Source organism: Sus scrofa, chromosome 5 (genome assembly GCF_000003025.6).
Source record: "Sus scrofa isolate TJ Tabasco breed Duroc chromosome 5, Sscrofa11.1, whole genome shotgun sequence".
Classification (NCBI taxonomy): domain Eukaryota; kingdom Metazoa; phylum Chordata; class Mammalia; order Artiodactyla; family Suidae; genus Sus; species Sus scrofa.
In genome coordinates, this window is record NC_010447.5 from 64180454 (window position 1) to 64203039 (window position 22586).

General features: G+C 53.1%; 3 protein-coding genes across 4 annotated transcripts; 1 reads left to right on the plus strand and 2 right to left on the minus strand.

Moving 5' to 3' along the window:
* On the plus strand, window positions 1043-7822 carry VAMP1 (vesicle associated membrane protein 1). The gene is made up of 6 exons (XM_005653160.3): window positions 1043-1145; window positions 1279-1528; window positions 4159-4285; window positions 4427-4585; window positions 5282-5333; window positions 5749-7822. Coding segments are annotated over exons 2-6 (357 nt in total). The 5' UTR covers window positions 1043-1145; window positions 1279-1526; the 3' UTR covers window positions 5766-7822.
* On the minus strand, window positions 7731-16580 carry TAPBPL (TAP binding protein like). 2 transcript variants are annotated; one of them, XM_005653157.3, is made up of 7 exons: window positions 16136-16580; window positions 15112-15330; window positions 14697-14969; window positions 12081-12422; window positions 10946-11248; window positions 9093-9182; window positions 7731-8899 (listed from the first exon to the last, which is right to left on the minus strand). In XM_005653157.3, exons 1-7 carry the CDS (start codon window positions 16194-16196, stop codon window positions 8856-8858), a joined length of 1332 nt encoding a protein of 443 aa, XP_005653214.1. In that variant the 5' UTR covers window positions 16197-16580; the 3' UTR covers window positions 7731-8855. The 2 variants fall into 2 exon arrangements, with proteins under 2 accessions (XP_005653214.1, XP_005653215.1); XM_005653158.3 differs by having other exon boundaries at window positions 7736-8899; window positions 15112-15327; window positions 16136-16274.
* On the minus strand, window positions 17141-21783 carry CD27 (CD27 molecule). The gene is given in 6 exon segments (NM_001278763.1): window positions 17141-17265; window positions 17495-17608; window positions 17873-17962; window positions 18163-18315; window positions 21335-21466; window positions 21648-21783. Coding segments are annotated over 6 exon segments (750 nt in total).

Consider the following 22586-nt stretch of genomic DNA (forward strand, 5'->3'; position numbering starts at 1 on the left):
GGCACTTTTCTTTTTTCACTTTAACATCTAAATTGGGATGTCTGACTATATTAGCCAGAATGGTCATACTGTATTTGTCATACTGGCTCATAAGAATCAAAATTTGCCAAATGGATGTCTTGAAAGAAAAATTCCAGACAGAAAAGGAACATTTCTTTAAGAAATGCTGCATCACCCAAAGCCCTTGATGGCATGCACAGAGGACTATATTGTGTGGAAATCATGCACATCTAAGACTGAGTAAAAAGAAAAAAAAAATCGTAAGAGTCGGTGTCTGAAAAAGTTTTATGAACACTAGGCTACTTTTCTATTTTCCTTTGCATGTATGCATGAGAGTGATGTATGGTAAAAATCTGCATCTATAGAAACCTCCACTTTCCATACATATAAAATAAAAATTCGAAGTGATAAAAAAGCATTATGTTGGTGTGCAGTACGTGGAAGAATGATTTTACAACTGATGGACGCCAAACAAGGGATAATAAGCTGCAGCAGGACAGTGAGAGGAGGGGAGAGAATTATTGAAATACTAAGAAGAAAAAAATCCGCTCAGCTTGGTGATTTATAGGAGGGCAGAAAAAGATGAATGGGAGGAAAATCTAGCATGGTTTCCAGGTTTCTGGTTTGGGCAACTGAGTCCAAGTGGTAAGCTACCGAGAGGGATAGGACAAGCAAGTTTGGGGAGGGAAAGTTAAATTTAGGACAGACTGAGCGAGGGGCTTGATGGCTGTGTAGAACCGGTGAACCGAGCTCTCCAAAGTATTTACTTTGGTCGTAAGGATCCCCGCCGCCCAGCGGCCCGGGGAGCCTGCGGCTCTGCCTCGATGGATATAGCCTCCTCAGAGCTGTCTGTCAAAGACTGGGGGTGGAGGCCTGCCAGGTCCGAGCACCTGGGCGGTGCCCAGACAACCGAACCTCTGCTGCTCCCAGGGTTTGGGAGTCCCGGCTGCCACGCGCCAACCTGCTTGCCGCTGTAGGCGGAAACGGCGTGATTGGCTGGAGACGCGGGCCGTGGGCGGGCCCGGACCGAGGAACTGCTCAGCGATTGGCTTGGAGGCACCAAAAAAGCCCAACTCAAACTGCTGGAGCCGACCCTCCAGGAGGGGGGCCATAGTTCCACCCATCCCTGTCGCTTAGTCAGACAGGTAAGCAAACCACAGTTGTATTGGCCACATCCTCCCAGCATCGCTCATTTTCCGGGTCCGAATGATAAGAGAGCCGTGACTGGCGAATTTCCAGGGGCGGGCACTGTAGGCTTTATTCCCTGCTTCATTTCAGGACTGGCGTCTGTTCTTGGCGGGGATTGGTCCACAGGTTTATCAGCGTGATCCGGGGGCGTGACCAGCACTAATAAAGACTGGGGCCTGAGCGGCCGCTGCAGTGAGTTCCACCGCAGCTAGAGCTCCAGGTGGTCAGCAAGAGGAGGAGCGTGGCGTTGCCGTCGGTTTCACCGCAGAGTTCCCTGACCCGGTGTCACGCCGCAGCCTCCGGAGAGGAGACAGACCTCTCCTTCCTCTGTTTGAGACATGTGAGTTGACTCTGGTGTGGGGGGCGCGACACCTCCTTGCCAACTCTCACCCCCAGCGCAGAACTCTGCGGGACCGAAAATGGCGCATTGCAGCAGATGCAGCGACGCGGGGAACCACCGCCGCGCACCAGCCCTGGGCCGGGCCACCCTTGGGGAAGGGAGGCTGCACCTCATTCCTGCACCAGTTCCAGCCAGCATCCCACGGGCGGCGCAGGGGCGCGGGGGTCCCACTTTCGCTGCCCCTCTTCTCTCGCCTGTGGGGCTCCTCAGTCAGGTCTCTGTTGAAAGATGGTGCGCCAAGACACCGGGTAGGGGCCTACCCCAGGCCCTTTCTTGTTGTTGGTTGAAGCTGTACTTAGGGCCTCTAGAAAGACAGTCATGGCCATGGGTGCACCTGCCAGTTAGTAACTTGGCTTGTCCTGCAATCTCTGACTTGGGTACCCCCCAACTCTTCTTGGCTGTGAGCAAAGCTCCAGAAACTTACCTGCCAGTTCCCTGGCGCTAGGTGAGCAGCTCAAAAAGGCTCAAGGGGCAGGGGCATGTGATTCCAAGCAGCCACTCATCCCAAGGCCACCCGTGTAGGTGATGTTTTCCTGTTATTGAGTCTTAGCCAAGTATTTAGAAGAGAAACAGCTGAGGATCCCCTCAACCCCTTTCCTCAACACATTCAACTTAGTCTCTGATCATCTTCAACATCACTCCCATTCCAAAACCTTGAGGAAGAACTAGGGCTAGACGAATGAAGAACTTTCCATTCTTTCCTGGAGTCCTGGTCTGGTCCTAGATGTATTTTTGATGCTTCTCTTGGTGACAGAAAAGGGAACAGATTTATTTATGTTACATAAGGGTTATAACTATCTCCAGATATATTACTCCTGAGTGTTCCCAACTCGCTCGCTACAAGTTATTAAGTGAAATGGTCCCTTCAAATCCTTTATAACCAATTCCCCTTTTCTCTATTGGATTTCTACAGTTTTAACTGTATATGACATTCTGTGCATTTTTGGCCAAGCCCTAGGATTCCATAGGTTTTCATTTGGGGGAGGGGGAATCGTCTCAGCCGACTGGTTCCCAGTAGCATCCATGTGGGAAGGAGATGGGGAAAACTTGGTGACTAGAAGGGCATCACGAGGTCTCTGACCTTAATCTTGTCATTGGTGCCACCAGCCTGGACTGCTTCCAGGACCAAACACTGCCTGCTCCCTACTCATTGAATTTTCCACTTTCAGTCAGAGACCTAGATTGCTTAGCTCAGTAGGAGCAGAGGAGTCTGGTGGCTTCCATGGCTTTCCTTTGCCTCCATTGTGCCTCAGAGGGAAATGGGAGATGCTTCTTTTAGTGGGGATGAGTCAGGTGTCATCTGGGAGTATTACCTCTTTGAGAAGTTATTCTCTATCCTTTCAGGCTGAAATTTACTTGCTTAGTAGAGAGGAGGAACTTCTGGGCATTAGTTCTATTGTGAGTAGTCAAGGCTTTACCTTTTTGGTGACTTTGTGATGGTTTCATCCGTAGTGCATTCACTTGTGGACTGCTGCTATGAGGTATGTTTTGTGGGATTCTGCTTCTGTTTGAGGAGTTATTGTAATTTCTCTTCTTCATCAAATTTGAGAGGTCCCCCTCCTGCCTGTGGGTTCCTTGGCAGAGAAAATCTCATGTCTTAGGTTAGACTTCTGGGAATTCTTCGGGGGGGTGAATTTAACTTCCATGTGTTGGGGCCTGGAGAGGAGTTTATGTTGAGGATCCCACACCAGATCATTCTTCCCCTAAGGCTAAGGGGAAGAGAGCATGGTCTCTGTGTATAGCAGTGTAAACCAAGATTTCTCCTTGGCACATAAAGAACTAGGAGAGTCTCCTGGGACTTGATGCCAAATCTGGAAAAGGAAGGGACAGAATGTTTCTGATGCATGTACACTGAGGATCACATCCAGTGTTTTTGCTTCCTGTCCCTGTCATTCTTGGAACAGTCTCACAATACAATTGCTTTGGTCCCCAATTTCTAAGTGAAACCCCAGTCTTCTCTGCCAAAAACAAGGCAAGCAAACAGTCCTGACTCACTCTACTGACAGAGGACTTGCCTTTGGTGATTCTCCAAGTTGTCCTAGAGGGGCCATCATATACTAATCATTGTGTGAAACATAACCAGCTCCCCATAAGCAGAGTCTGTTAGCTTGGCCTTTCTTTTTATATACAGGCTTTGCAAAAAGGAGCTGTTCAGTCTATAGGCTTGTCCTGAGGGTCAGTCGTTTGTGGACATTTTTCCTAACCTGGATTGGAGTTTTCCAGTTTGACTTCACGTGAAAGGCTTCTGAGAGGCAGAGGAATGGCATTTAGGCCAAGGCTGGCCCATTTTTCCCAGCAGCTGTTGTGCCAGAGGATGGTGTTTGAATTTGGATAGCCCAAATGAAATCTCTTGATGTCAGCCTGGATGTCCCTGAGCCCCATCAAATTGTTACAGCATCTTTCATCTTTTACTTCTGGCCTCTCTGCTGCATCCCCCTCCTGGGTATTGCCAAGGAGCTGGAATCCCTTCGGACTGCGTACAACGTTGTCACCACTGCTTTGCTGGCATGGGGTGAGAATGCACATGATTCTTTTCTTGTTTTGGTCACTTTGTGCACTTCTCTCCACAGGTCTGCTCCAGCTCAGCCACCCACCGAAGGGGCAGAAGGGGCTGCCCCAGGTGGGGGTCCCCCTGGCCCTCCTCCTAACACGACCAGTAACAGACGCCTACAGCAGACCCAGGCACAAGTGGAGGAGGTAGGTGGATAGCTTTTTCTTTGAGAGTTTCCAAATCAAGGACGTTTGGAGGCAAGGCATCCTAGAGTTACTCAGGGCAGATGCTGTTCTTTTCCCTGCTCTGGTGGGGAGCTTAGCACCTTTGTTCTGCGCCCCCCTCAGGTGGTGGACATCATTCGTGTGAATGTGGATAAGGTCCTAGAGAGGGACCAGAAGCTGTCAGAGCTGGATGACCGAGCCGACGCTTTGCAGGCAGGAGCATCGCAATTTGAGAGCAGCGCTGCCAAGCTAAAGAGGAAGTATTGGTGGAAAAACTGCAAGGTGAATGTTCTTGTCCTCTCCCTTTTCTTTTCCTTGGCCTCGATGCATAGGAGGCAGGAAAAACCCTGGGTTCCATATTCCGTCCCTCTCACCACTCAGGATCTGCGTTCTGTGCGACTCTTGGGAGAAAATATGGAAAGACCTTCTTGAGCTGCATTACCCGAGTTGGCCACCAGGGGAGGCTAGAGTACTCGGAACCTCTCACTAGGGGAGGAGAACCCTGAGGAGTTCAGAGGGGTTAGACGAGCCTCTTTTCCCCAAGGACCCCTGGAAAAATTCTCATCTGGCCCTTCCTCAGACACACCAACCTCGACCCAATGGCTAGCTAGGGCAGATATATATTTAAATACCTGCAGCTTTGGGGAATGAACAGAACCCTTTATGATGAAAACTGAACCGGTTGACCAAAGAGACAAAGTCTGTACCTTCACTGGCGTTCCTTTGAAAGCAGCAGAACTAGGAAAAAAGGACCAAGCTGCAGACCCTCTGAAGTTTTTGAGAAGCTTCAGCTGTGGTGAGGGGTTTACTGTCTGACAGGGGAGCACGAGGAGTGGAAGGCCTTCAGCTGTCCCGGGGGACATGTGGCTTCCTCCACTGTCCCCAGGACAGAGGACGTGCTGCTCCCACATCGCTAGTCCTGGCTCCTTTCCTCCTTCCCCAAATCCAAGGGCTCATTTCGTGTCACTGTTTCCTCAGATGATGATCATGCTGGGAGCCATCTGTGCCATCATCGTGGTAGTTATTGTAAGTAAGTATCGCTGAGGTGGCTGGTGGGGTGAAGAGGTGGGAAGGTCCCGGAGTCTTCTCCCAGCCCTGCCTGCCTGCCTGCCTGCCTGGGGAGTGGGGCTGCTCTCACTGAGGTATGGACATCGCTGCCGGGGTCAGGGGGTCACCACCTGGTTCGGGAGGGAGGAAGGGCTGAGACGAGGGACTTCCTGGATGAACAAGCCTACCCTTCGAGAGACTGGGTGGGGGAGGTGGTCCCTCCTGTCCTGAGGAGGTGGGGCTGTGCTCTTTGTCACTGGCTTGGGATGGAGGGAGACCCTGGGGAGGGGTCACCTACAATGACAGCTGAATGTCTAGTAACCTGATGTCATTTGCCCTCTTGTTCTCTCCTGTCTCTTTCTCTTTTCCATCTGGGACCTCCTGATTCCTGTGCCCAGTTTACTTTTTTGCTTGAGAATGTGCCCCCCCTTCCCTGTACTCCATTGCCATCCAAACTCACATCCCTCTCCCTCTTTTCTCCCTGGAACTTCCCCATCCGCCTTCCTCCATCCCAGCCCCAGATCCTCCATCGCCCACTCCTCCTTTTCTGTTGCTTTCCTTTGCACTCGGTCCCGCGACACTAGAAATGCTGCTCGTGGTGCAGTCTTGAAGTAACTACCTGAAGAGCAACAGCTGGCGTCTCCTTCCTACCCTCTCATGTTCTCAAGTTCCCCCAAAGCCAAAAAGAGCTGGAGGCCACAGGACGGGAAGGGGTGGAGCTGAGGTGACGTGCCCTGGAAGGGGCCAAGACAGGGACAGGAGAAGCGTGTTGGTGCCTGAGGGGTTGGCAAGGGAGGCCAGGTTGCTGGCTGGTGGAGACTGGGGACAACTGGGAGGATGTCCCGGTCACTTGGAGCTCTCCTCCTGGGCCAGGCCTGAAGGGGAGCCTGGGATGGGCCCTAAGGCCAGTGTGGCAGGTAGAAAGTCAAACCTGGTTTTCACCATTATTTCTCACCTTTTAGTCCAGGATTTTCTATGTCGTCAGGGATCTCACAACCTTTTATCTTATCCTCCGGAGAAGTGGAGGACACGTATGGATAACGAGACCCCAGGACCCTCGTTCCCATCCCAGAAGCAGTTCTACAAGCTCGCAGCTGGGAGGGGCTCCAGTCCGCAGTTCCCACAGCATTGTTTGTTTGTGAGGGTGGCAAATACTGTGATTTAGCCAAAGTTTGAGACTCTCCCTTCATTTTAGTTATTGGCATAGATATGGAGAGAATGCCTGTTAGTTATAGAGAAATAGCGAGTCAAGGGCCGAACGTGAAAATACCAAGCTCAGAGGAAGCCACTGAAGCTCACAAGAGCCCTCTTGCTAGGGAGGGTCCTGTCCCTCCCTTCCTGTTGGAGGTGAGGGCCCTGGAGCCTCCAGGACACCTTCCCTCCACACCACCCGTGGTTCTTGCCGAAGACAGGGGTGAGGCCCCTCCTGAGGCTGGGCCGCTCCTGACCACTCCTGCCCACCCAGCCTTGGGATGGAGGCTGTGGGCTGCTGCACCGCTGCGGGGCCCTCTCATCTGGAGCGGCCTCTGTTCTTCCCACTGTATGTTCCCCTTCCAAAGTGCCCCTGCCTGAGTTCCATGTGGCCCCCTTTCCTGTCCTCCTCTTTGCGTGGTTTTTGGCACAGACAGTGCGACCCAAGGACAGGAGCTGCCTAGTCTGTCTCAGGGCCATGCTGGGCTTCAGGAAAAGGTCTGAGGGGAGGGGAGCCGGCAGGGAAGAGAAGGGGGACCGCCCAGGTCCCTCTTCCTTCCAGCAGGAGGCGGCCAAGGCTGGGCTTTCCATGTAGCAGCATTTCGGGACGCAGACCCATCTCTCCCCTCCCCACATCCTGTCCCACCTTCCCTGCGTCCTGCCCCCCGGGTGGACGGAAGAGCCGGACCAAGGCAGTCAGTGTGCCCTCCCAATGGGCCCCTCTGGGCTCCCCCTGCCTGATGCAGGGGGTCACTGCTGGAGAAGAACCACCACTGTCCTCGATGTGTCCCAGGCCTGGAGCAAACCTTCCCGCTTGGCCTGCCCCGTCCCATCACAGGAATCACCCCTGGTCTCTGTCCCTGAGGCTCCCAGATGTAGTCGGCTTTGTTCTTCTGGGGACATCAGCCCCTCTACTCTCTCTCTCTCTCTTTCTCTCTCTCTCTTGCCCCGCCCTGTGCCCTCTCCTGTGTCTTTGCTGTCCCCCTTCCCTCCCACCAGCCATGTGCATGAACAGACGTGCAGCTACACCCGGGGCCTGGCTGTCACGAAGCTGAGGCCCCACAGCCCTTTGGGTCGCCATGAGACAATGTGGGGGCTCCACTGTGTGTCTGCCATCCCCTCTGTCTTTTTTCCTAATCCTGGCCTCATACTTGTATAGAATGATAACAGTACTTCCACCAAAGGCATGTGGCATATTTACCAATTTCATGTATTCTGGACAAAGGCAAAAAAAAAAAAAGAAAAAAAAGAAAAAAAAAATTACAACTTCCTACCACTCAACTGACGTGGCTGTTGTTTGGGTTGGAGTGATTGGGGGGGAGGGGTGTTGTTTCTAATTCTTTCTGATGCTGCCTTAGGCCGGAAGGGCAGCTTATGTGGGCTGTGAGTCTTCTTGAGATGAAAGATCTGGGTGTAGGCAGGGGAAGTGGTCTCCGCTCTCAGGCTCTCAGCGCTGGTGCCTAAAGCAGCCCAGCTTTCCAGGTGTGGGTGACAGGAAGCCAGGGCAGGAAGCCGAGCGGGCATCTCACTGACAAACACCTGCGGGTTCCCTCAGACATCTGCCACCTCCCCCCTCCAGCTGCTGGGCTGGGCCCTGAGGAGACATGCAGTGGACGCATCCTGCACCCCGAAGTCCTTGCACACAGCAGCCTTTGCCAAGTTCCACTGCACTGGCCAGGGCTACTTTAGGAATGACTGCAGGGAGACCGCTCCCCTGCAGCAGAGGGAGTGAGGGGTCTGGAGGTGTCCTGAAATGCCCAGCAACTGTCCAAAGGGGCAGGACCTCAGTCCCAGCTCAAGGTTACACAGAGCAACTGAGATGGGGCCCCAGGGCTGCCTCTGGTGGGGGGTGGCGTGTGTCTCCCTTTCACATGTCCAAGAGGCTGGCAGGGGGCAGGGGGACTCAGTGTGGAAAAGACAGGAAAGTGGAAAGGCTTTGCTTCTGAGGACATGAGGGGCTTTGATTTGGACAGAGTTCAGTGATTGTGTGTGGTTGCCCAACACCCACCCCCTTGCCTCAGTGTCTCTCACTTGCTTCTTCCTTAATTTTTTTCTGTTACCTTTTTCTACCACCTTGAATTCAGTGTTTCAACCTCCACCCTCCTGCCTTTCTGCCACCCTCTCAGCAGTTCACATTTCTCCCTTGTATGCCATCAGTCCAGGACAGTGAAGGAAGGCTGAGGCCTGCAGACACCCAGAGCCAGAGGTCTGTGCCTTCTCCATACCATTCTTGGGCCTTTTTGAGCTCTGGGACTTGGCTGAGAGTCCTCCTGGGAGAATGTGACTGCCTCTTAAGTCTAAGGCGGGAGAGTGGCTACCCAAAGTGCCGCGGGGTCTCGGCAGGCTTTGGTGAGGCAGCTAGGAGAGAACAGGAGGGAACGACGTTGGTTTCAGCTGAGGAACCTCAAGAGCTGGGGGGCTGCGGAGGGCTGGCTGGGACGTGGGACGCCTGGGCTTCATCCCTGGCTTGCGGTGGCGATGTCTGGAGCAGGTCGATCTCCAAGTGAGGAGGGTCAGGGCCAGAGCCGGGAGCGACCGGGCTCTTTCTTACCTTGGCGTCTCTGCAGCCCCAGGAACAGCAGGGCAAGGAGGAAGAGGCTGCTGGCAAAAAGGATTCCAAAGGCCGTCCCCTGCTCTGTGGCTGACAGAAGTGTGGACAGGAATCAGTGGGCAGGAATCATACTGAGCCCTCACTGCAGTGTCTGTCCCAGCAGGAGGGACAGAGTGTGTGTGTGTGTGTGTGTGTGTGTGTGTGTGTGTGTGTGTGTGCACACACGAGCATACTTGCAGGCTCGCACGTGTATGTGTGAGTATGCCCGTGGAGGGGTTCCTGTCAGGTGTTCTACTCTCACCCAGGGACCAGGCACACACTGGCACTGGGACCTGCTCAGGGTGCATGTCCCTGTGTTACTCCACACAGAATTCTCTACCTCTTCCCACCTGAGGACAACACATTTTCAAGCTGCTTTGCAGGAGAGGTTTTGTTTAGATTAGTTGTCGACAGTTAAACTGGAATTCTCTAAACAGCTGGGGGATGACAGGAGCTAAGGCACAAACCCTGTTTTGGGGAAGCCTAGTCTCTTGAGCCACCAGGTAACGCTCATTCCACCTGGATGCCTGCATTTCCAGGTGCAGATTCTTTGTGGTATAAGATCTTATGACATTCTGTGGCCTCGGGTCAAGTTCTAGTTTGAAGGTCTGTTATCTGCCCACTAACAGCAGTAAGAGGCTGAGGCTGAATAAGAATCAGGCTGCCTATTTTTCACATTTTTCAGGTTTTTTTTTTTTTTTTTTTTTTTTTTGTCTTTTTGCTATTTCTTGGGCCGCTCCCACGGCATGTGGAGGTTCCCAGGCTAGGGGTCGAATCGGAGCTGTAGCCACCGGCCTACACCACAGCCACAGCAACGCGGGATCCGAGCCGCGTCTGCAACCTACACCACAGCTCACGGCAACACCGGATCTTTAACCCACTGAGCAAGGGCAGGGACCGAACCCGCAACCTCATGGTTCCTAGTTGAATTCGTTAACCACTGCGCCACGACGGGAACTCCTAATTTTTTTTTTTTTATTTTAGGGCCACACCCATGGCATATGGAGATTCCCAGGCTAGGGGTCAAATCGGAGCTACAGCTGCCAGCCTGCACCATAGCCACGGCCACGCCAGATCTGAGCTACGTCTGCGACCTACACCACAGCTCATGGCAATGCCAGATCCTCAACCCACTGAGTGAGCCAGGGAAGGAACCCATAACCTCAGAGTTCCTAGTTGGATTTGTTTCTGCTGCGCCATGACGGGAACTCCCACATTTTCAGTTTTATTACTGACTAGGCAGGTGACCTCGAGCAAGTTGCTGAACATCTCTAAGTGCCGTTTACTCCTCTCTGAAATGGGAGGCATGTCGACGGCGGGCACACAGCTGAGTGCTCAGGACGATGCTGGCTTGATATAGCTGCTCAGTTAATGCAGTCAGTCCTCGGGCTTCTTGGCCACCTTCCCCTCTTCCCACACACCCCTGCCTTTAGCCTGCAGGTCCCCCAGTTCTTTTTAGGTAGCTCTATAATTACATCTGTGCATGTGCTGTCCCTCCTGTCCCAGTGTTCCCTCCCCCCGGAGCCAGCCCACCTGGCTCGCAGGTCCCATCCCCTCCGCCTCCCAGGTCGTCTTCCCTGACTGCCTGGTCTCTCTCTCTGGCTGAAGACTTGTTCAGCTCTGGTCTCTGGCTCTCAGCAGTGCCTGGTACACTTGAATCTGGGGTGTAATAAAGTTGCAGTGGGATGTGTGGTGGGAGCTGTGGAGGAAGCCACCTTGGGGAGGAAGCTGAGACTATGGGATGCAGAACAAGGCCAGGGGGCAGGAGCTGCAAACCCAAGTATGGGGCTGGGGAAAGAAGGGCACTCCCTTACCTTGTGGGGCAACCCAGGTGTTGGCCACAAGGGGATCCTTCAGGGAGATGTGGGTGATGTGGCAGGTGTAAGTGGCACCCGCAGAGCCAGGATCTGCTGTCAAGGAGGAGGAGATGCTGTAGGTGCCTGCTGCGCTTTGCCGAAGGCTGGAGAAGGAGGCGTCGGAGACTGGAACCAGGGCTCCGCCCAGCTCCTCCCGGATCCACGTCACCGTCACATCCAGAGGATAATAGCCAGTGACACTGCAGATGAGGGTATGTGAATGAGCTTCATTCACCAGGCTCAGTCTTACTTTTGGGGCAGCTGGAAGAAAAGAGTGACAGAGGCATCACCAGGACAGCAGAGGAGCCTAGAGTCTTCCTCTCCTGCTGAGCATGAGAGCAGCTTGTGGAGGCTGAAGTTCCCTCCTCAGTGGGGTGCCAGGGTTGGGGAGGGGGTGAGGGGTCCACCCTGGATGTGGGACACAAGGGGCATAATTTTGACAGGGAACTGAAACATAGCAGCGAAATCAACCAAAAGGTGGCTTGCTTCTTAGCATCACTACAAGCCAGTGATTTTTTTTGTTGTCTTTTTGCCATTTCTTTGGGCCGCTACCGCAGCATATGGAGGTTCCCAGGCTAGGGGTCGAATCAGAGCTGTAGCCGCCGGCCTGCGCCAGAGCCACAGCAACGCGGGATCCGAGCCACGTCTGCAACCTACACCACAGCTCACGGCAGTGCCGGATCCTTAACCTGCTGAGCAAGGGCAGGGACCGAACCCGCAACCTCAGGGTTCCTAGTCGGATTCGTTAACCACTGTGCCACGACGGGAACTCCCAAGCCAGTGATTTTGAAGACTGTCGGTGTTGAAACAGTCCTCCTGGTCAGGACCACTCCCAGCCCCTCCTTGGTCTACCACTGCTCCTCCTTAGTATGTGGTCCAAAAGGACGGGGGTGACTGGAGACAACCAGCCAGGGTGGGGCAGCAGAGTCCTGGGCTGGGAAAGTCGCAGTGGAATTTATTATCCTAGAGTGTGATGGGAAACCCAGTCTGATGCCACCTGCACGTCCAGGTCGGAGATGGCATTGGGGCTGTGGGAATGTAGTCCTTGTGTCTGACCCCACCCCCAATAGGGATAACTCTGTCCTGGCCTTACCTTGGACATGGAGCTGGACAATCTGTTGAGTTTGGTACAGGGAGGTTGTGATCTGGCAGATGTAGGCCCCCTCATCCTTCACAGTGAGGCTGGGTAGGGTGAGGGTGGCGTCCCCAGCCATGAGCAGTTGCTCAGGGTCTAGGGTGGCGCCCTCCCGCTGGGCCTGCCCCTGCCCCATGGTGGTCCAGCTGTACACCAGATGGCCACTGCCCCCATGCTGCTGCCGCCACTCCACGCTGGTGAGGTCCAAGCCTGGGGCCATGGAGAAGCCACAGTGCAGGGAAGCTGTGGATCCTAGCAGAAGATTCAAGGACGGGGTCTGTGTTGTCACCTGGAACTCCACTGGGGGAGAAAAAGAGGGGTGACTGTGGGCTCTCCATCCTCGAGGCCACCTGATCTCAGCTGTGGCATGCTGTGGCGGGTTGAGAGGCAGTGTTGCAGGGTACAGCATGGTACACTTAACTATTCTGGAGTCACTCACCTCTTGCACAGTCTGATGGAAGTGCAAGAAGAATACACATGCAAAATTATGGGTTACTGTTGATCCTCAGGTAGGGACTCCTGGAGTAGCTGGCAAAGCTTTTTGAAGCCAGGCTCTTCCATTTACTTGCTCTCTGACCTTGGGCAAGCTAGTCAGTGTTTGCCAAGCTCCTTCTGCTTGGGGCAAGGCTTCTGAGGAGACTAAAGGAGTCAGAGTTTAAAAAAGCACACAGTGGTGGTACTTGAGCCAAACATGCTGAATCTCAGGCTAATGAGGAAAACAGTCAGACAAATGCAAATGGTGAGACATCTACAAGATGACGGCCTGGCCTCAAAAACGTCTGGGTCTTGAAGACTGTTCCAGAGGAAAGGAGGCTGAAGGGTCCGGACAGGTAAATGCAAGGCTCAGTCCTTGTTTGAATCCTGGAGTTCAAAAACCAAACCGCACCCCCAAAAGCTATAGGACACCACACAAGGGCAATTGGAGAAGGTGGAATTTGGACTTTATATTTGAGAGTGTTATTCTTTCAGTTTTCAAAGGCATAAGTATAATGATCAGGGGCCGGGGATGTGGGGACAGCACGCCCTGGCAAGGGGGAATGTTCGATCACTGAGATGGTTCAGAATTGCCAGGGCAGGGAGAGCAGTGAGAATATGCTTTTAAGTTACCTGCACACTGCACCCTCGTATGGCCTGCACCCCGGGTAGACTGCTCCCCACCTTGGGCTGCTGCTGAGGTGACGGTTTTATGATTATGGAGAACATTTTTGTCTTTGATTATAAACTAAGACATGCCATCCATGGAAGCATTTGGGATCAAGTGTAGAGCTATGTCAGCAGTTGACTTTCAATTAGTTAAGAAGGTGGGAAATACATGGCAAGAGGGGGAGGGAGGAGGAGGGGATGAGGCAAGATGTTAAGGAGGATTCAGTTGGGGAATCCAGGTGCATGGTATACAGGTGTGTATTATGTTATTCTTTCACTTTTTTGTAGGTTTGAAATATTCAAAAATGAAAGGGAGCAATACCTAGCCATGCTAGGACTATGGTTGACACTGGACAGACGTGAGGACTCCCCCTTTTTTTTCTTTTTAGGGTCGCACCTGCAGCATATGGAAGTTCCCAGGCTAGGGGCTGAATTGGAGCCACAGCTGCCAGCCTACACCACAGCCACAGCAACATGGGATCTGAGCCACATCTGCGACCTATGCCTTAGCTTGTGGCAACGTGGAATCCTCAACCCACTGAGTGAGGCCAGGGATCAAACCTGCATCCTCATGGATACTAGTTGGGTTCTTAATCCACTAAGCCACAACGGGAACTCCAAGGAGCCCTTTTCTGATGTAGCAGGATAAATTTAGGTTGGACCACAGAATATCCTGAGTGATCTGGAGCTTTCTAAGACTAGGAGGGTAAGCCCCTAAACTCCTCTGGACTGGTTGTCTCCTCTTGGAGGCAAAATATTGGATTCAATGAATTCTGGAGAAACCTATCATCATGTTTTCAATTTCCTATGCCCTCAGGGATATGCAAGGTTGGAGAGGGCAAGGACCGGGTTTTACTAATAAGGAACAAATTCTGTGTGCCTGTGCTCTGCTCTCATCATCTTGATGCACCAGACCAGGAGAGCTGTTCCCTGGGGAGGTGCTCGGCTCAAAAAGATGGCTGTGGGCAGCATACAAAAACAGAGCATCACAGGATTTCCTGCTGTGGTGCAGTGGGTTCAGACTCCAACCGCAGCACCTCAGGTCACTGTGGATGTGAGGGTTAACTCCCTGGCCCAGTGCGGTGGTTAAAGGACCAAGTGCCACAGCTGTGGTGTAGGTCATAGCTGTGGCTTGGATTTAATCCCTGGCCTGGGAACTTCCATATGCCGAAGGGGCGGCCATTAAAAAAAAAAAGAGAAAACTGAGCATCACATGTCTTATGTCCTCAGGCCACCCAGTGAGATGAAAATTATCCCCATTTGGGGTCTTTAAGAAGAAAGGACTGAGGCCTAGGGGACACCCTGAGATGACAAATGTGCATGGAGGTGGGCTTGTCCCTTCCCTTCTCCTACTATTCCCTCATCTCTGACCCCTTAAAAAAAAAAAAAACAAAAAACACCTAAACTTTCTGCCACTTTTCATTTTCTCACCTGCAGTTGGCACAGTCCCCTGGGGGCTCAGGGGCACATTCAGCGTGGGATGCAGAGCAGCCCCCTTCTCAGCATCCCCGAGAGTCTTCATCACCATGGAGATGCTAGGTCCCCCTCCAGACACCTGCACGTTGGTGATGAACCAGGCTGCCGTCTCCACGGTGGCCTCTTGCCTGGCCTGGAGAAAGTAGCGGGAGATCTCACAGGTCACCTCTTTCCCGCCGCAGTCAGCATGGAGCAAGGCCTCGGCCTGGGGAAGCTGCACCAGGTTCACTGGTGAGAAGGGCAGCACAGAGGTTGAGCTGGATTGAGAACACCTGGGCTGACGGGAAGCAGGTATGGGGGGCTGTCCTTGGGAACTGGGTCTAGGAACTGGAGGAGCCCAGGGCTGGGACACAGGGTGGAGGGCTCTTACCTGAGGCCTCGAAGGTAATGGGCGGGTCGTCCTTGGCCAGCGTGCCCACTTGGAAATCCGTGAGGCCTTCCAGGGAGCCATCATCTGGCACTGGCGCCTGCTTCAGCACCAACAAGGCCTTCATCTTGTTCCCACTTCTGGCAAAAGCTCCACGGTGCCCACCTTCCTCCATCAGGAAGCAGTCCAGGACCACATCCACTGCCCGCCACTGCCTTTCTACTGCAGGGAACAGGCTGGGGTGAGCACCCTCTTGTCCAGAAAGTTACTTCTATACTTGCTCCCCTCACTCTAAACTGTCCAATCATCAAGGGGTAAACTTCCCGCTTCCGAGCTGCTTCCACGTCCCTCTGTTCTCCTTTTTTACCCAGAACCAGCTTTCTGGGAAGCACCTGCTCCTCCAGGTATTTACTTCTTGGTGGGAATTATTTAAAGTCCTGGATTTGCCTTGCTCAGGGGGTTTATGAAACTCTTATTTCCAACTATCAGTGAAAAATTGTCTCTTCAGTCAAAGCAGTTCTCACCAAGAGCAAATAAATGAGCAAAATTGCCACTGGGAGAGGAGATGGTTTTGGTTGCTAGGGCGCTGGCAGCCGTCTCAACTTCTCACCCCGCCCCCAGGGTGGCAGCTCAGTTCCATTACAGGTGCGCCACCCCACCTCTCTGGGGAGCCCCTCCCACGTGATCTTCTAGGTGGCGGGGGGCCCCCTGCTTCCCCAGAAGGTGCCTGTTCCCAGGCCAGCGCCCTCCCCCTGCAGGACAGCGGCCCCACCACATCCGCTGAGAGGCCCTTTGCTTCTTAATCTGGCTCCTCCTTCCTCGTTTGGCCCTCTCCCTAGAGTTCTCAGCCTCTCTCCCCAGTACAACTGGTTCCTTCCGCTTACCAGCTGCGGAGCCTTCCACTTGTTGGACTTAGACGGTGATTGGAAGCCATCCCCGGCTCCTTTCCCCTTTTGGGATCTCACGGAAGGTGGCCACCCAATGCTTCCTTAGCCCAACACGTACCACCAGCCAGCCCCCAACTCACCGGCGTCTGCCACCCGGGAGAGAAGCAAGCAGAGCAGCAGACACCATCCCTCCGCGCCCATGGGGGCTGCTCTCAGGCCCCTCTCCCCCGCTGCCCTTCCTCAGTCCCCCACGCTGGCCAGGACCCGGCTGGAGAAGGGGCTCCAAACACCCCTGCCTGGCCGGCTGCCTGGCCCTTTCTGTTCTCTCCGCCTACTTGGCTTTCGCTTTCACTTTGAGGCAGAGTCACCGTGGCTGCCTTTGCCTCTGGCTGGAGCCATTCTTACTGGAGCCAAAGGCCTGTTCACCGTTCTCCTTTCTTTTCACCTCCGCCCCCGCAAAAAAAGTCCCCTGGTGCTTTCATGACCTGACTTCACTGTGTGCGCCCTTTTATTCCCCACCAATCCCAAGAAAGTGGAGACAGAAGTACAGAAGGTAGGCGGGGTGGACGAAAGGAGGAACTGACTTCAGACGCAGGTTCCCCGGTAGCAGGGACCGCCCTCACTTTCTTTGGGCGCCCCACCTGCCCGCCCCTTACCGCCGGCCTCGCGCGTCTGCGCGGGCGAAAGCTCCGCCCCCGGGCCCCGGGTCTGCGGGGCGGCTGGGCGTGGCCTGCGCTTGGAGACTGAAATTTCCGAGAAAGCTGGAAACCTGGGCAGCTGCCGTCTGTCACTTTATTTCGCTGTTTCTAGGTCAGCGGTATAGCGCGCTGGCCTTCCGTAGGCCAAGGTGTGTTTTCCACCTGGAGCCCCAGCCCTCTTGCAGCACAGGGTGCAAGCTGGATGGCCAGGACACACCCGGGCTCTTGCTTCCCCTCCCCTCCACCTCGTCCCCTGTGTCCTCGACACACCAGTCCCGAAAAGGCACATTGGCCAGTTTCCCAAGTCTGCACACGGGAAAGGGTTCTGATGAAGGGGTAGTGCTGAAATTGGGGGTGCCAGCTCTCGATCCCCCTGGATGTCGGGTGAGGTGGGATGGAAGCTCGGGCTTGATGGCAGTGATGGCTTCTCCTCCGCGGAGCGCTGGCTCAGAGGTAGGAAGCGAGCTCTGGTTTTCGGTAATCTTCCTGAATGGGGATGGCGCTGCCCTCCTCCTCCCTGGGGTAGCTGTAAGGACAAGGCTCCGCTGGCGCCACTGGACATTCTCCGGTGTCTGCAGAGGGAGAATCGGATGAGTGTTGGCCCGTAATGGGGGAGGGGTGAAGGGTGCCTAGGTGAGCAAAGGCGGGCTATCCGCAGGGCCCCAGCTACTAGGAGGGGAAGAGAGGCAACAGGGTAGTAAAGATGGAGCTGGTTCAGTGAGGTTCCGAATTGGGTAGCAAAGCCGAGATGGTGGGTGGGTGGGAGGGGGGCAGTGCAGGAACCTATATTTTGTCTCTTACTTAATCCATATTTTCTTTGTTGATAGAGGAACAGGGCTCCGACTACGGTGAAAGCAAGAAACACTCCAGAGAGGACCACAAGGATGCGGATGCACTCCGAGCTGCACCTTTGGGCTGTGATGGGCAGGGGCCACAAGGGGGTTTTTGGGAGGGCTTAGCCCTAGACTCTCCTCAGCCCATCCCTCCTGTCACCCCTGCCTCTTCCCTTTCCCCACCTTCCTCCCCTACTCCTAGCAATGGACTGAATCCTTTCCTAATCCCTGGGCTCTGCTTCTGCCTCTTCTTATCCTGCCCCTAGGAGCTTTCTGGCTGGCTTCTCTCCTGGACCCTCCTGTCTGTATTCTCTCTCTTGGGGTGGGGAGTGGGGGGAAAACTCACAAGACAAGTAGGTGGAGATAGTTGGGACAGGAACCTGCCCGACGTCAGCCAGAGTCTGAGTGTACCGGCTGGTCCTGGCCTCTGGTATTGCTGGAAAAGGAAACCAGATGAGTGGCTGCAGGGGGCCCAGAGGGCACAAGGCTAGGCTGAAGGCCGAAGTCACTCTCTACTAAGGAGGCAGAGATGCGAAGGCCGAGACAGCCGACTTGGCAATTTATACGGGGCTGAGCCTGGCAGAGGGGGTGCTGGTCGGGGTGGGACCCTTAAACAAAGGGTTGCGGAGAACTTACCTTCAGCATAAGGTGAGTGGGAGGGTTGTGGGTGTGGGCCTGGGGTCTGGGCTGGACCATCACACTCTGTACACTCCTTGTCCCTGCACTGCCAGCCCTCAGGGCAGGCACACTTGGCGTTGGCAGTGAGGGTGCAGTTTTGAACGAAAAGACCTAGTGACAGAGGAAGCCAAGGAACACACAAGGTTAATCTCTCCCCCACTCCTCCAGCCCCATCCCAGGCCCACCTCCCGGGACCTGCTGTCCTTCTGGTTCCCCCACCACCCCAAGACCTGCCCCTCCCTCACTGTCACCCAGTGCCTTTGCCACTCATGTTATTTTTATTTAAGAGAAACTCGGGCTTTTTAGAAGATTCATGTTTCAGAAGTAGAAACAGTTTACATGATTTTCTCTCTTACTAGTGCTTTTATAATTTCTTATTGAATTATACTTTAGAGAGGTACATGTGTCAGAAGTGTAAAGCTTGAGAACTGGGAAAACTGGACTCACAGGTGTAATGGGCACCAATTTAGAAAGCAGTGTTCCTTTCTAGTCTCTAATGCCTCCTCCCATCCCCCCAAGAATAGCAACTAGCCTGACTTTCTAAAACCATGAGTTGGTTCTGCCAGTTTCTTTTCTTTCTTTTTTTTTTTTTTTTTGTCTTTTTGCTATTTCTTTGGGCCGCTCCCTCGGCATATGGAGGTTCCCAGGCTAGGGGTCGAATCGGAGCTGTAGCCTCCAGCCTGAGCCAGAGCCACAGCAACGTGGGATCCGAGCTGCGTCTGCAACCTACACCACAGCTCACAGCAACGCCAGATCCCTAACCCACTGAGCAAGGGCAGGGACCGAACCTGCAACCTCATGGTTCCTAGTCGGATTCGTTAACCACTGCGCCACAACGGGAACTCCTCTGCCAGTTTCTGAACTACATACATGGCATCATGTGTGCGTACTCATTGTGCCTGGCTGCCTTTACTCAGCCAGGTGATTGCGTGTGATTGCAAATCCTTCATTCTCACTGCTGTATAGTATTCCACTGTGTGTGAATATGCCACAAATTATTCATCCATCCTACTGTTATTGTGCATTTGGGTAGTTTCCAGTTTTTAGCAATTAGGAATAGTGCTGCTGTGGTCCCCTATAGGTACTTAACTGTACTAGAGAGTAAAGTTGATTACTGACATCCTTTGCCTTTAAAATATAAATTGTGTTCAATGTAGAGGTCAGGTGACTGCCAATCAGTGATCCTGGGGGAGATGGGTATGAAGGGCATTGTGTGAGCTGTGTTGATGATAGGGGCGTTGAGAAGAGAAGGGTGATTCTGGGGAAGGCAGTGGGGGGCCTGGTGGGGTCCTAGGGCAGTGCACTCATGGGAGCCCAGGGACAGGAGCCCTGATAGGTGGGAGAGGGGTGCAGAAAGGAACATTCAAGGATGCCAAAGACTACTATCAACTCGAACAATTTCTTTAGCAGTTGCCTTTTGTCAGGAAAGAGTGTAAATTCCTTTTCTTCCTTATGCCTCTATGGCCTTTTGTTTCTGAATTCTGACTCATAGTTGTGCCTTACCAGGAATTGTGAGTCAGCTGTGAGCCAAGGATCTGCAAGGGAAGAGTGGTGATGGGAGAGGGAATGGTGGTGGTGAAAATAAGAAGGGTAGGAAAGTCAAAGATCCAGGGGGCTTAACGGGATGGGAAGGGAAGGGTTAGAGAAGGGCATTGGTTAAAAATGGGTGAAGGGTCGTTGTTTTCAGTGATGAGTCTCCAGAAACTTCAGAGTTCCCTTTACCACGTGTAATCTGTGCTCAGAATTCCACAGGGATTTCAGGCACTTGTCCATCTTACAGATGCCTGAGTGCTGTGGGATGGATCGAGGGGCTGGCTCACAGAGAGGGTCCATGGCTTAGGCTTGTCTGGAGCACAGGCAAAGGAGTGCAGACTGGCTCAGGATCAGGAAAAGGCCTTCCAGTGGGGCCTGCAGAGTGAGGAGGGCGTTTGACTAAAAAAATCCCAATCTCGCCAGGGTTGTTGCCAAGGAGAGAAAAGTGTCCATTAACAATCATATTTCTAGGTTAAATAGACTGGGGATACTTGTTGTGTATTATAGATGTTGCCATTTGATTTGCAGTGGCAAAACACTGTAGTTATTTTAAAGAGTACAGTATTAAAATGCCTAATTAGACCCAGGCAAGCAGTGTTGTGGCTCAGTTAAATAGTCCTCAGAAGTGCCCTCCTGGAGAACATTTGTTCCAAGAGGCCGCTTTAGTTTTTTGGCCATGAAGATTCTTGGGCCAGGGATCGAACCCATTGTCATAGCAGTGACAACACTGGGTCCTTAATTGCTAGGTGACCAGGGAGCTACCAAGGGGCCACTTTAAATCTGCTAATCTATGTTCATGGGTACATAGTTTCTGAAATTCTAGCTAAAATGGAGAAATAATGAAAGTATTCACAACACAGCTGTAGATATTCTTTTTTTTTTTTTTTTTTTCTTTTTATGGCCACTCCTGTGGCATATGGAAGTTCTCGGGCTAGGGGTTGAATCGGAGCTGCAGTTGCTGACCAACGCCACAGCCACAGCAATACTGGATCTGAGCCACATCTTCGACCTACAGCACAGCTCACAGCAATTCCAGATCCTTAACCCACTGAGAGAGATCAGGGATGGAACCGCATCTTCACAGAGACGTCAGATCCCTAACCCACTAAGCCACAATGGGAACTCCCAAGATATTTCATTTCTTAATTTAAAACAAGATGAAATTACAAAATAAATTAAAATACAATCCTCATACACATTCTTTTTCCTAAATTGGCTTTGGGGCAAAAAAAAAAAAAAAAAAAAAAAAAAAAAAAAAAAAAAAAGATGTCCACTGGCTGGTACTGCTATATCCTTTGAACAATGTATTCCAAGTTCCAAATAAATGTGCACTGAGAATGCAGCCAGTTCATCAGTGAGGGGCTGCTCATCTGAAATCTAGTGCTGGAGCCACTTCTTCCTCTGTGTTGCCTTGATATTAGCTGTAGACCCCTTCTCAGCAATGCCTCAAATTCTGCCTGCCGCTTCCCTCAGTCACTTCACCACAGCTCTCCCCACTACATCAGCGCCCCATTGCCCACCATGGGCTCCACTTGCCACTGTCTTGAAGCAGCTGAAGCTCTGACTCCCCCTCCTCTCTGCTCCCCCAAACGCTCACCAGAGTTACAGTGCCGGCAGCTCTCACAGTGGGGCCGGCTGTGGTAGTCTGGTGAGAAGGACACTCCCTGTTTACACGGATCACAGCGAGCAGCCTTTCCGTGCTGGTCACAGTCCTTCACCAGGAACGTTCCTGTGAGCAGAAGTCTAGGGTCAAGGGCTGCAGAAGGCTGCGCGCCCACCCTCAGGTGTGGCCTCTTGGCCACTTCAGGCTTCCTCTCCTTATTGGAGCTCAGATCCCTCTCTGCTTCCCTTTGCCCCAAGCCTGGTCCCCTCTCCCCACACAACCGGCCCTTGGCAAGGCTGCCTCTTACCTGGCTGGCACATCTGGCAGCACAGTTCGCCCCGAGCCCAGTAGTGCTTCTCTGGACAGCTCTGGGGGGCTGGGGTAGCGGAGAGCCCTGCCAGGGTACCCAGAACCCACAGCCAGCAGAGAGGTGACCGGGCCATGGCCCCTGCCCAGGAAGTTCTTCCTGTGCCCCAGCTGTGGCCTTGGGGGAGCTGGCACCTCCCCAGCTGGGTGCTGGTGTCTCTTCTTTGCACCTCCCAGGCAGGTCTTCTGGGAGTTGCCCCCCTCAGGTGGCAGGCCGACCTCTGATGCCGTTGAAGCGCTACTGTGGCTGTTTCTCACTCATGCAGTCACTGTCACTGCCACTGCCCCCACCCCTTTTCCGTGCGCTGGGTGCTGGGAGAGTATTAAAGGGCAAACTCTGTCAGAGGACCTGCGCTCTTCAAAGGCGCCCCCATCACAGCAGTCTCTCCGTGGTCTCTTGTCTCTTCCGCTCGCCAAGCATTTAACTTGTCTCCACCTGCCTCTGACAAAATGTGGGCTGTGTTCAGCGACCCACCTCTTCTACTCATGCACCTGCATACAGAGATGCCAACACTGCCCCCCTGTTCACAGCTGCATGTCCCCACTCCTCTCCCCACACTGCCACTTACACAGAGATGGGCAGTTTAGAAAAGGAAGGGAACCAGGACTGAGCACAGGTCCACACACTTTTATCAGAAACTCTTGGAGTCAGATCCATTCAGAGTGGTTCAGGTTTGGGGAAGAAACTAGAACCACACAACATCCTTGCAGGGCTGGGGCAGTGATCACTGCCAAGTACAACCTTTCTGCAGCAAAACTCTTGATTATTTAAGTGGGGCGGATAACAACTATAACCAGCCTCACACCAACTGACATCTGATTTTATGGCCAAAAGAGTTTGCTATGGGATTGTTCAGAACTGCAAACAAGGGACTTAAGC